This window comes from Aulostomus chinensis, chromosome 17, assembly GCF_037954235.1.
Source record: "Aulostomus chinensis isolate RoL2024-O1b breed Wild chromosome 17, RoL_Achi_v1.0, whole genome shotgun sequence".
Lineage (NCBI taxonomy): Eukaryota > Metazoa > Chordata > Actinopteri > Syngnathiformes > Aulostomidae > Aulostomus > Aulostomus chinensis.
The window spans coordinates 18,497,614-18,507,511 of NC_141336.1; the positions used below are offsets into that span (position 1 = coordinate 18,497,614).

A 9,898-nucleotide genomic window follows, 5' to 3' on the forward strand; every position below is an offset into this window, starting at 1 on the left:
AGTTATCTCATGTATGTACCCAGAATAATTATTATAAAATCAAAGACAGGTACAGCAAACTCTTTATTGATGTAAATGAAAAGTAGGTAGACTCTTATAATAAAGTGATATAGACGTGTACATTATAGCAGGCCTGAATAAGCAAGTGTAAGAACTTCTTAACTCAAGCATCACTGTCATGACTGCTAGTTTCTGCTGGGGTCAATAACCCTGCCCATGAACAGCAGACAGTTTGTGTCTTCGTGGTATATGAAGAAGAAAAAGGGTCTGTTGATGATGAAGGTCCTGGGTAAGGAGTAGGGCATAATACCGATGGTTGTAGCAGCTGCTGCAGTGGTCCCCGTCTCATCCACCTCAATGACCGCCTTGTGCAGCACCTGGGATTTTCCAGAGGAGATAAAATCATCATCATCACCCTCATGGTCGTCAGCTGTCTGCAAGGGTGTTGTTAACGCTGTCATGGAGAAAACCAACCTCTGACACTTTGAGGCCACGATCCTTACTCAACCTCGTCAAATTAGCAGAGTTACTGAAGATGCTGGCGAAACCCATATCTGGTAGAAGATTATGCAAGGGATAGGACTGCTCCAACTTGAATTTGGGCATGTTGATCTCCAGTTTGCTATAAACAAGGCACAGAGTTGAGTGGATAGTTCCTGTAGGTGGTTAAAAGGTCCTCCTCAGGTGTAAATGTCTCAGAGGAGTTTCGATCAAATGTATCGGCTTAAAACTATACAACACAATTCAATGCTTACATTTTCCGCAGCCTTTTGATCCACTTTAGGAACTTTGCTGCATTGATTTCCTCATCAATCTCAGTGTAGTCCGTCCCCTTGTTAGGTAGCAGGATAAGCATGGAAACACCTTCCAGATATGGCAGCTTCAGTACTTTGGCACCGAGTGGTTCATCCTCCATCATGTAGAATTTATCCTCTAGAAACATCATCGGCACTTGCACAATATTATAGTTGTCAATGTAGAAGGGTGCATTGTATGTGAAATTGCGGTTGAAAGGCATTTCCCAACCTCCTGTGGAAGATATAAAAGTGTTAGTGTTATTGTGTGGGCTAGAGGTCAAAGGTCAAAACAACAGAGTAAATGTACAAGCATAAATGATCAATGATGTTGTGAAACACTGACTCAGCTTACCCTGGAAGAAAATGGTGTTGATCATCATGAGCTGTGTCTCCGGATCAAGAGTAGAAATCATGTTTGTCACTTTGTCCTCAGTCTTTTGCTTTATAAAGTCATTGATGACGGTCACGCTCCCCTCTGTGTCTCTGAAGTCCACACTTTTGATGTCTGCATGAAAAAACTTCTGGATTTGATCTTCGAACGTCTTTCTTATGCTGAACTGCTGGTGGACAAAAAGAGCCATGGCTTGGTCCAGTTTTAGTGATCCATTGTTTGTGATGTTCTCATGAAGCTGCTGGAACAGTTCTGGAATGAGTTCTGGTTGGTTGGCTCGATCCAGCTTCTCCAGGTTGAGCCCCCTCAGTGTTTCTTCATATGTCAAACCATCTGAAGCCAGCAGCAGGGCAGCATAACTGGTGGAAATGCTCAGAGGTGAGAAAAAGATGTTCTTGTCATGGGAAGTGGAGATTTTTCGGTAAAGATTCATAGCAAAGTCCATGTTTTTGAGGGAGAGATCTGAAATGGTGCTGCTTGAATGTCTGGCCTGGTGGACTGGAGCCAGGAGACAGATGAAGGTCAGACTGAGGATAAATCCCATCTCCATTTTTAGTTCCACCATCAAGTGTGTCTGCGAGGGTTTTGTAGCACAACCTAGATCATGAAGACACGGACACAGACAAATGAATTACCAACCTCTCCACAAATGATATCAAGCTAGTTTACATCGTTTCAATAACTTCAATCTACTTGAACAAATTCACCTGACATGCAGTCGACACCTGTGACTAAAACAAATAAATACAAAAAGCTTCCCCAAGAGGAACCAACCGTGATACGTACCTGTCAGCTGAGGCAAGATGATGTTTGAAACTCCATTATTTGGGGAAACAAAGTGCAAGTGTGCTGTGAGGGTTACATATTAACTCGGACATGCAGCCTCCTCTCCATGGGCATGTGTGGGTGTGTGTATGCGTGTATTTGTGTGTCTATGCGCAGGGTTGAGGCAGGAGATTTTAGGCCTGAGGAAAACCCTTCTTTTAGAGTCAAGAAACCTCTATCTAGGAGTCTGTTAACAGATCCAACTGTTCATGCAGCAGACATTGAGCTGGTTCACTGCTGGTGTCTGGAGGAAGTGGGGGTCTGAGATGACAGTCAGGATTACTATTGACAGTCTGGATGAAAGACAGAGATGAGTCCAGATTTTGAGTGTCAGTGTGTGTGTGTGTGAATCCTTTTAGGTCTTGTCTCTTGTGTGGGGGTGTATGTGTACATAGTGCCAGTAGTGAAAAGCAGTCATATGTAATCAACTTTGATGCATTTTTTACTTGAGTTGAGTATTTTCCTGTTTTTCGACCTTCCCTGCTTCAGGGAAATTTTGCATTTTCTTCTACACTACCTTTATGAGGGAGCTTGAATTCAATTATTCATGCAGATTTTACAGTCTGATGTAACATAAGCTTTTAACATACAACACAACCTTTGCGAACTCTAACGTCTAACAGACAGAGGCATGTAGTTGAGGTTGCTTTGCAGAGGAGTTGTTAGCTCCAACACAGCTATTTCTCCGTTTTGTTATCAAAAATGAATGATTGGACAGAAAGTCCAGATTTGTGAAATAGCTTTTTTTTTTTCTCTTTCTTCCTGATAAGTCATCTCATAAGTCATCAGATTGATACGGCATCCCTATTGTATATAAATAATTCACAATGCTTATTGATACCTCTGGATGTCTACATTATCCACAAAATTATAAACACTGCAACACTCACTGTTCTCTGCTTGATTACGCTGTCCACTAATCAGCCAGCATGGACCTTCACCAGGACAAAGGGTGATGGAACTTCCTTTTATACAACACCAAACAATTGTTATTGGACAATAGAAAAGGTACAGGAAGTGACATCATGACACGTCAACTACCACACCTTTCCTTCCTGTCAGGATTAATAGTTTGTCATGTAGTCCAAGTGCATATTTCATTCTAAAAAGGATTTCTCATCCAGACTTTTTCTTGAAAAGGAAATTTATTTTTCACTGCAGTGCAGCTATTTTTACATGACTTCCATAAATGACTAAGGAGTCTTCACCTTCACGTAGCCGCTGTCCTGTTCAGCCTGTTACCTGCCGTCTGCCTCAGCTTTGACCTCCTCCTCTGCTCCGCGGCAATCATTTTCTGCTTCAGATCTTCATCCTCTGCTCCAACATCTTCAAAAAAAATTAACCCTAAAATCGACCAATGCGTGTGTGTCGGTGACATCTAGAGGTCACGTTGCAAGATTTAACAATCATAAAATTAATAACTTTATATCAAAGTGGAAAGAAAGCAGAGATGAGAGATTTTAGGAGGAGTGAAATGTTGCTTTAATCCTGGAACTTTACTTCATACATTACAAGAAAGAATGTGCTGTGGTAACAAAAACATATAACAACATGAATTTAGTACTTGCTGTGAGAATGTGATGAGTGAAAATAATGTGATGATAAAAACCCAGCAACCGACATAACATATTCTTTCCCATGTGCGTTAAAGGAAAAAAAAAAAAAAAGAGCCATACAGATCCAAGGGAGAAGAAAACAACCACAACATGCAAACATCTCGGAGGTCAAACTGCCAGTCGTCTTCAAATCCAACATACGTGTAGGAAGCATTGGTTCTGAGGACACACCAGAGCTAAACTGCAAGTTCTATGAAAACAGAAGCACTATTAAACATACTTAACTGTCTTAATGCTGTAACGTGGTCTTTGGATTTCAGATTGCAACTAATGATGAGGTTCAATAACAGTTCATTCTCACGAGTTCACTGTTATTTTTGTTTGAAGTCCATTAGTCAGACGATGTCTTTAACCCTTAGCAGCCTCAGTGCAAAAGAATGTATGTTCCACTACCGCCGTGTACACCACCGCTCTAAAAGCCTGACTGGAATACATGGTCATTGACGTTAGTGCAATTAAACGAGTATTTCAGAAGCTATGACAGACTGGAGCAAACAACAATCATTTGTACTTCGTAAAAGGGGAAGAGTCAAAATGGAAACAACAACTTTAACAGTCATTTTGTAATAAAATCTAGATAATGCTATAACAAATACTGGATGAAGCCATTCACTGAGGAGGCAGACTGGATGTGTTTTTGGTTTGCAGGGATCCATACTGTGCTGGACTAATTAGCTAGGAATGGATTATCTTTTAAAGTAGTTTGTAGAGGATAAGTTATCTTAAATGTCCTTCTGGTTCACTTATATATTTAAAAGCAATAACGAAAGCCACAACATCCATATGTTGCTGTGCAAATGCCTTATTAGTTTAGGTGTAAAATGAATGACTATGTCAAGAGTAAATGACCGACAAATGTTAGCAATGGCTAAAAGAGAGTTCAGTACATGGCAAATAATAATTTCAAAGTGACACTGGTGTTGTGATGGGGTGGGTGAACTTGAAATCGCATGACCTACAAACCCAAGTCCCACACTAAAGTGGGACTCTCTGTCCTCTAATGAACTTTTATCTGTAGTCTACACATCGTTCTCCACACAAAACCTTTGTGTGTATTCACCTCCAAAGAAGTAAAAACACACACGTCGTGTGCTGAGAATTCTTTCCCATCTTTTTCAGAGAGAAACGAGAATAAAAAACAGTATATAATAGAAATAGAAGGCGCCATGGTAAAAAGGCAAATTGCAAACTTGGATTAACTGCATCATGAGTTCTGTGACCTTCTTCCCAGCATCAGATCCTCATTGAGTTAGATCAGACTAACTGCTGCACTTTCCTTTGTCGTTCTCTTCTCTATAGCCTGTCAGCGAACGAACCAGGGGAACTGGGTCAGCCTTCTGACTGTTCATATGTTCGCATGTGCAAAAGGTTAGAGGAAGGAGCAAAGCTACCCCATAATGAGGTCGCCATTACAGGCAGCTGGTAACAACATGAGCAAATTGTTCACCACTTCACTGGCTGGGCTTCTGTTGTTGGTGCACCTCCGAGCCCGTGTCCTCTGGAGACAGATGACCAAAGAAAGCTCAAGTTAGTATCTTTCAACTCATCTTCACTGGAAACAATCTGCATTAATCCGCTGAAATCCTGAACGTGCTTACCTGAGCCACCTGTCGATGTTGTGTTTGCTTGATGAGGAATGTTTGTCTGAACTTGCTGCTGCTGCCTAGAAAAAAAACACAAAAGAGGAACTTTTAGTTCATAAAAATTCCATTTTGTCATTTTCTCTTCACACGTCATCATCAAATGTACTACTGAATGTTACAGGATACCTATTCTATGTATCGAAACCTATACCTGATCATTTACAAAAACAGGGAGACACTCAGTGAAAACACTTTCAATTTGATTTGGTTCACCACCAGACATATCCACACATGCTCCTCACAAAAAGAGGTTCAGGGATCGAAGGTGAAGCCTGTTAAAATCATGATGGTTGCCACTGTACAGTCACACAGAAATAGTTGAAGCAGAATCAACCCCATAGAAATGTAAGACCTAGAATTAGAATTGAATCTCCCAGTTTATCGATGTGAAGAAAATAAATCAACAAACAAACAAACAAACATGATGCATGTCATGGCTCCGCGTACAAACTAATGAATGAATGATTTCTGATCAGATGATGAACTAAATCAAATCAATAATATTGTTCTGAGTATAAACCTCAGAGTGTTGTGGCTTCAAATATTTATTGCAAGTTTATTGAACTGGATTGACTGCTAATAAGTGTTCACATTATTATGTTCACACCATGTCAGGTAGTAACCACTCACAGGGTAAGCATATCCATTTGAAAAATGTAATGAGACGCACTGAAAAGTAATTCTCATGCAGAAGATATGTGTTTTAATGATCTTAAAATTCAATAGTTAACAGTTAATACCGCTTTGCGGCACAGAACATTTGGCGGCAACTTTGGTGTCCCCTTCAGAAATCCCTCTGGAGATAATTTCCTGTTCACTGTGCCCCCCAATAGTGAGGACATGTCACCGTCACCATGTCACCACCTACCTGTCAAAGTAGGCCTGTCTCCTCTTCCTCAACTCCTCAGCTGTGAGTCTCTCATTCTGGCCTTCTCTTGGTCCCCCTGCAGAACTCCCCGCTGCCGGACTCCCCAACTTCACACTCCCCACTTCAGACTCCGAAGATGTATTGCTTAGTACTGCTCCTATTATGTTTGAACACATTAAATGCAATTTGATGATTAAAAAAAATTGCAAAAAACAGTATATCAAAATCAAATTGTAGAATTACTACCTGCTTTGTTTCCGTGCGTTTAGATGCATTAATCTGGACAAATTCATTTTTAGATGAATCGATTTCATAACTTTACCTTGCATGCTAAGCTGAATGGCCCTGCGAAGATCAGCCTCTTCATCTTCGACATCTATGTCCTGTCTGCTGAGAGCCAGGGCTCTCTTTAGCTCCTCGTCTTCGTCCACAGCTTCAGTCTCAACGTCAAAGTCCAACTCGGGCTGTCCCACAGCTGCCGGTCTGCTGCTGTTGCCACAAGAGAATAAAGCATTTATTTAAAGATACATGAAACAAACAATTTAGAGTCAATTCTGGATCCTCCGTACCCTACGCTTGTCTGAGCCTCTTCTTCTCCGATAAGTCTGGGTCGCTGCTGCTGCTGCACTCGCATAATCCCAAGAATCTGCTCCGCTTCACACTCTGGGAGATTTCCTCGGATCACAAATATGGAATAACCTACAAATACAACTTCTATGATTAGATCTGCACTGTAAACATATTTGTGTCTCTTTTACAAATATAAGTTAATTAGATTACCTTCTTGTTGTAACTGTGCAAGGAAAAGGGCTAAATAGGTATCTGATATCAACTCTGGCCCAGTCAACAGAGAATTCAGATTAAACCACTGCAATGAAAACAAAACAGTGTTATTAAGTAGATAAAGCTAAATTACAACTGTTTATAAAGACAAATGTTTCATACCTGTTGCCCAAGTTTACGTATAGTAAACCAGTGCTCCTTGTAATTGCAAATGAAGGCTTTCTCATTTCTGAATCAGGAGAAAGAAACAAACTCTAACTCTAAGTACATGAGTGAATATAAAAAGGCACAATTTTTGATGTAGGATACTTACATGGGATTAATCATAAGACTCTGGTATTCCCGGCTGTTGAATAGGATGAGTTCCAACTCCCACACTCTCAGAGCATTGCTAATAACCTAAAGGAATTGTATGACAGAAAAAAAACAACCAAAGAATATTACCAACTTATTCTGGTTATTTATTTGAAATAATGTAAATCTCTTAAACTCACTTGTATTGAAAAGAACCCACTATCATCCATGTTTCCAGATGGTTGCTAGAAAAGTCACAGAACAATAAATTTTGACCTCACTGGCTTTCAAACAGCATGTGTAAATAAACAGGCTGCTACAGCAGCATTCACTTTGTCCTCACCTGTAAGAAGGTCCTGTACTCCTCGCTGCCCATACCTCCCTCAGCCATCCTTATCCTCTCCTCTTCATCGAGCTGATGAGCAATAGAGGACAGATCCACAGGAGTGAAATACTCACCCTGCAGAAGGTTGTTGAGGCAGTGCTGGGCACAGAGAGAGCCCTCTTGCTGTAAATAAAGATTTCATTAATGCCAATGAAACTTAACACTAATACTTTGAGCTCCATTGGGGAGCTGTATTTCACCAGTTCTTTTTACGCAAATGAATGTAGAAGCAAACGTGGTTATGTTACTATTACATTTGTTGATGACAAAACAGGGGGGGGGGGGTTTGATTCAGGATGATGATGATGATGAAAGCAGCTACTGTGTGGGGGTAAAGCAGAGTGTTACTCATTGTAGATCTGGTTTTCCTCATCTGATCACAAAGAAAACAACAAAAATAAATACTTTAAAGACTGTAACAACACATGGCAACAAATTACTATCAGTTAAGAGAGTACTGAAATAGTAGATGACTATATATTTTTTATATACTACTCATGAAATGTTTTATATATATATATATATATATATATATATATATATATATATATATATATATATATATATATATAAGAAAGGGCTGCAGCATCTATATTTCATATATGCACTGAGAAAGTTTACAGTGGACAGAGACATACTGGTCCTCTCCCACAACTCTCTTCTGGAGAGCATTTTAACTAGTTGTTCTATTGTCTGGTATTATTCATTGTCAGTGGATAATACAAACAAACTGCATAAGATAGTCAAAATGAATAGAAGCCAGCAAACTTGCATGACGACTTGTCCAGACTAGTGAGGATGGGGAAGACCACTGTTAGAGATATGTCACATCCTTTTTTGTTGTATATGGGCTATCACATTTAGGCAGACAGAATCAGAGTACCATCCTGGGCTCAGACAATTAATGCTGACCACAATTGGACTGAATAAGGCATGAAGTGTGTGAGAATGTTGCAGTTTATGCACAAAGCATTTCCATGATATGGTGGGTCAATGACGTTGAGGTGTTCTGTTGTTGTTGCGGTTGGTAGTGTTGGTCGTGTTGATGTTTTTGTCTGATGGTTGTTGGATGATGCACAGCGGTGCAGTGGTTAGCACTGTCACCTCACAGCAAGAAGGTTCTGGATTCAAGCTCCAGCTCCAGCACTGGATCTTTCTGTGTGGAGTCTGCATGTTGTCCCTGTGCCTGTGTGGGTTCTCTCCGGGAACTCCGGCTTCCTCCCACAGTCCAAAGACATCAAGAGGGGACGAGGCTGATTGATACTCTAAACTGCCTTTAAGTGTGGCTGTGAGTGTGAATGGTTGTCTGTCTCTATGTGTTGGCCCGATGGACTGGCAACCCGTCCAGGGTGAACCCCACCTCACGCCTGAAGGCTGCTAGGATAGGCTCCAGCCCCACTGCGACCCTTAACAGGATAATCCGAAGAAAATGGATGGATGGACAGATAGTTGTTGGATGGCACATGATACTTTTCCGAATGGACTAATAAAATTTCTATTTTAACATAAAAAGCACCGACAATCGTCTTCCTCACAAACTAGCTAATGCCAAAGATCTGTGTTATTGTTCTGTCCTCCCTCTGAAGCAGTCTTACATCAGTCCAGCTAGCTTACGTAACTTAAACAACACTACTAACTACTGTATTACTTCTTTGTCAGACCACAGAGCTCCAGCATATTAAAGGTGCAACATGTACTAAATTCCGTTAAACAAACGCGGTAAAAACAAAGCCCACGCGGTTATCATAACAAGTTTTTTTTAATGTTTTTACTCCTGATTGAAAATAAACTTTTTATCATTCCTGACTAGCAGGTGCAATTAGCATTTTAGCTGACAGGAAACCAATACTGCCCAACACCCGCACAAATCTGTAAACACCCGTTAGATAGCGTAGGTAAACAAATGACCGGCAGAAGGTCCAAACTCCAAAGAATAAAAAAGATGAACTGTTTAAAGCTTCATGATTTAAAATTTACGTTTTAACTTACTTTCTCATGAAATATGGCATCCATACTCAGCTTTCTGTCAAACATTCCACTTTGACCCCTCGTCCCGCTGTAGTCGTCACGTCTGGCTACGTCACCACGCAGAATAGCAGCAGTTTTAGACAGCGCCATCTACAGGTTGGGCCCCTATGCAGCGGCATCTTCATTCCTAACGTCTCGAACTAAGACTGCGTAATTCTGCAGTCTCCTCTGGAAGGAGCTTTTAAACAAAAAGTGTTTAAATGTAGTGGAACATACACGCTGATTCATTTATGAAAACCACTCTAGATCAAGTATTTTTCTTCCTATC

General features: G+C 40.6%; 2 protein-coding genes across 5 annotated transcripts; both read right to left on the reverse strand.

Moving 5' to 3' along the window:
• Positions 1 to 50: 50 nt before the first annotated feature.
• On the reverse strand, positions 51 to 2,980 carry serpina10b (serpin peptidase inhibitor, clade A (alpha-1 antiproteinase, antitrypsin), member 10b). 3 transcript variants are annotated; one of them, XM_086182799.1, is made up of 5 exons: positions 2,904 to 2,980; positions 1,150 to 1,785; positions 756 to 1,029; positions 475 to 622; positions 51 to 377 (listed from the first exon to the last, which is right to left on the reverse strand). In XM_086182799.1, exons 2-5 carry the CDS (start codon positions 1,751 to 1,753, stop codon positions 186 to 188), a joined length of 1,218 nt encoding a protein of 405 aa, XP_086038925.1. In that variant the 5' UTR covers positions 1,754 to 1,785; positions 2,904 to 2,980; the 3' UTR covers positions 51 to 185. The 3 variants fall into 3 exon arrangements, with proteins under 3 accessions (XP_086038925.1, XP_086038926.1, XP_086038924.1); XM_086182800.1 differs by lacking the exon at positions 2,904 to 2,980 and adding an exon at positions 1,975 to 2,095; XM_086182798.1 differs by lacking the exon at positions 2,904 to 2,980 and adding an exon at positions 1,896 to 1,953.
• A 419-nt stretch (positions 2,981 to 3,399) lies between these two features.
• Positions 3,400 to 9,738, reverse strand: atxn3 (ataxin 3). 2 transcript variants are annotated; one of them, XM_086182802.1, is made up of 11 exons: positions 9,592 to 9,738; positions 7,561 to 7,725; positions 7,418 to 7,462; positions 7,237 to 7,322; positions 7,086 to 7,152; positions 6,921 to 7,008; positions 6,710 to 6,839; positions 6,463 to 6,626; positions 6,141 to 6,297; positions 5,228 to 5,292; positions 3,400 to 5,127 (listed from the first exon to the last, which is right to left on the reverse strand). In XM_086182802.1, exons 1-11 carry the CDS (start codon positions 9,718 to 9,720, stop codon positions 5,081 to 5,083), a joined length of 1,143 nt encoding a protein of 380 aa, XP_086038928.1. In that variant the 5' UTR covers positions 9,721 to 9,738; the 3' UTR covers positions 3,400 to 5,080. The 2 variants fall into 2 exon arrangements, with proteins under 2 accessions (XP_086038928.1, XP_086038927.1); XM_086182801.1 differs by having other exon boundaries at positions 3,404 to 5,127; positions 6,463 to 6,629.
• Between the last annotated feature and the right edge of the window lie 160 nt (positions 9,739 to 9,898).

Coding starts and splice junctions, on each gene's coding strand:
- serpina10b (XM_086182798.1), bottom strand. Junction 623..755: donor ATCAAAAGGCTGCGGAAAAT/GTAAGCATTGAA, acceptor CCTTGTTTATAG/CAAACTGGAGATCAACATGC. Junction 378..474: donor GTGGCCTCAAAGTGTCAGAG/GTTGGTTTTCTC, acceptor GGAAAATCCCAG/GTGCTGCACAAGGCGGTCAT.
- atxn3 (XM_086182801.1), bottom strand. CDS start 9,720: ATGGCGCTGTCTAAAACTGCTGCTATTCTGCGTGGTGACGTAGCCAGA. Junction 7,726..9,591: donor ATGCCATATTTCATGAGAAA/GTAAGTTAAAAC, acceptor CTTTATTTACAG/CAAGAGGGCTCTCTCTGTGC. Junction 6,840..6,920: donor TGCACAGTTACAACAAGAAG/GTAATCTAATTA, acceptor TTGTATTTGTAG/GTTATTCCATATTTGTGATC.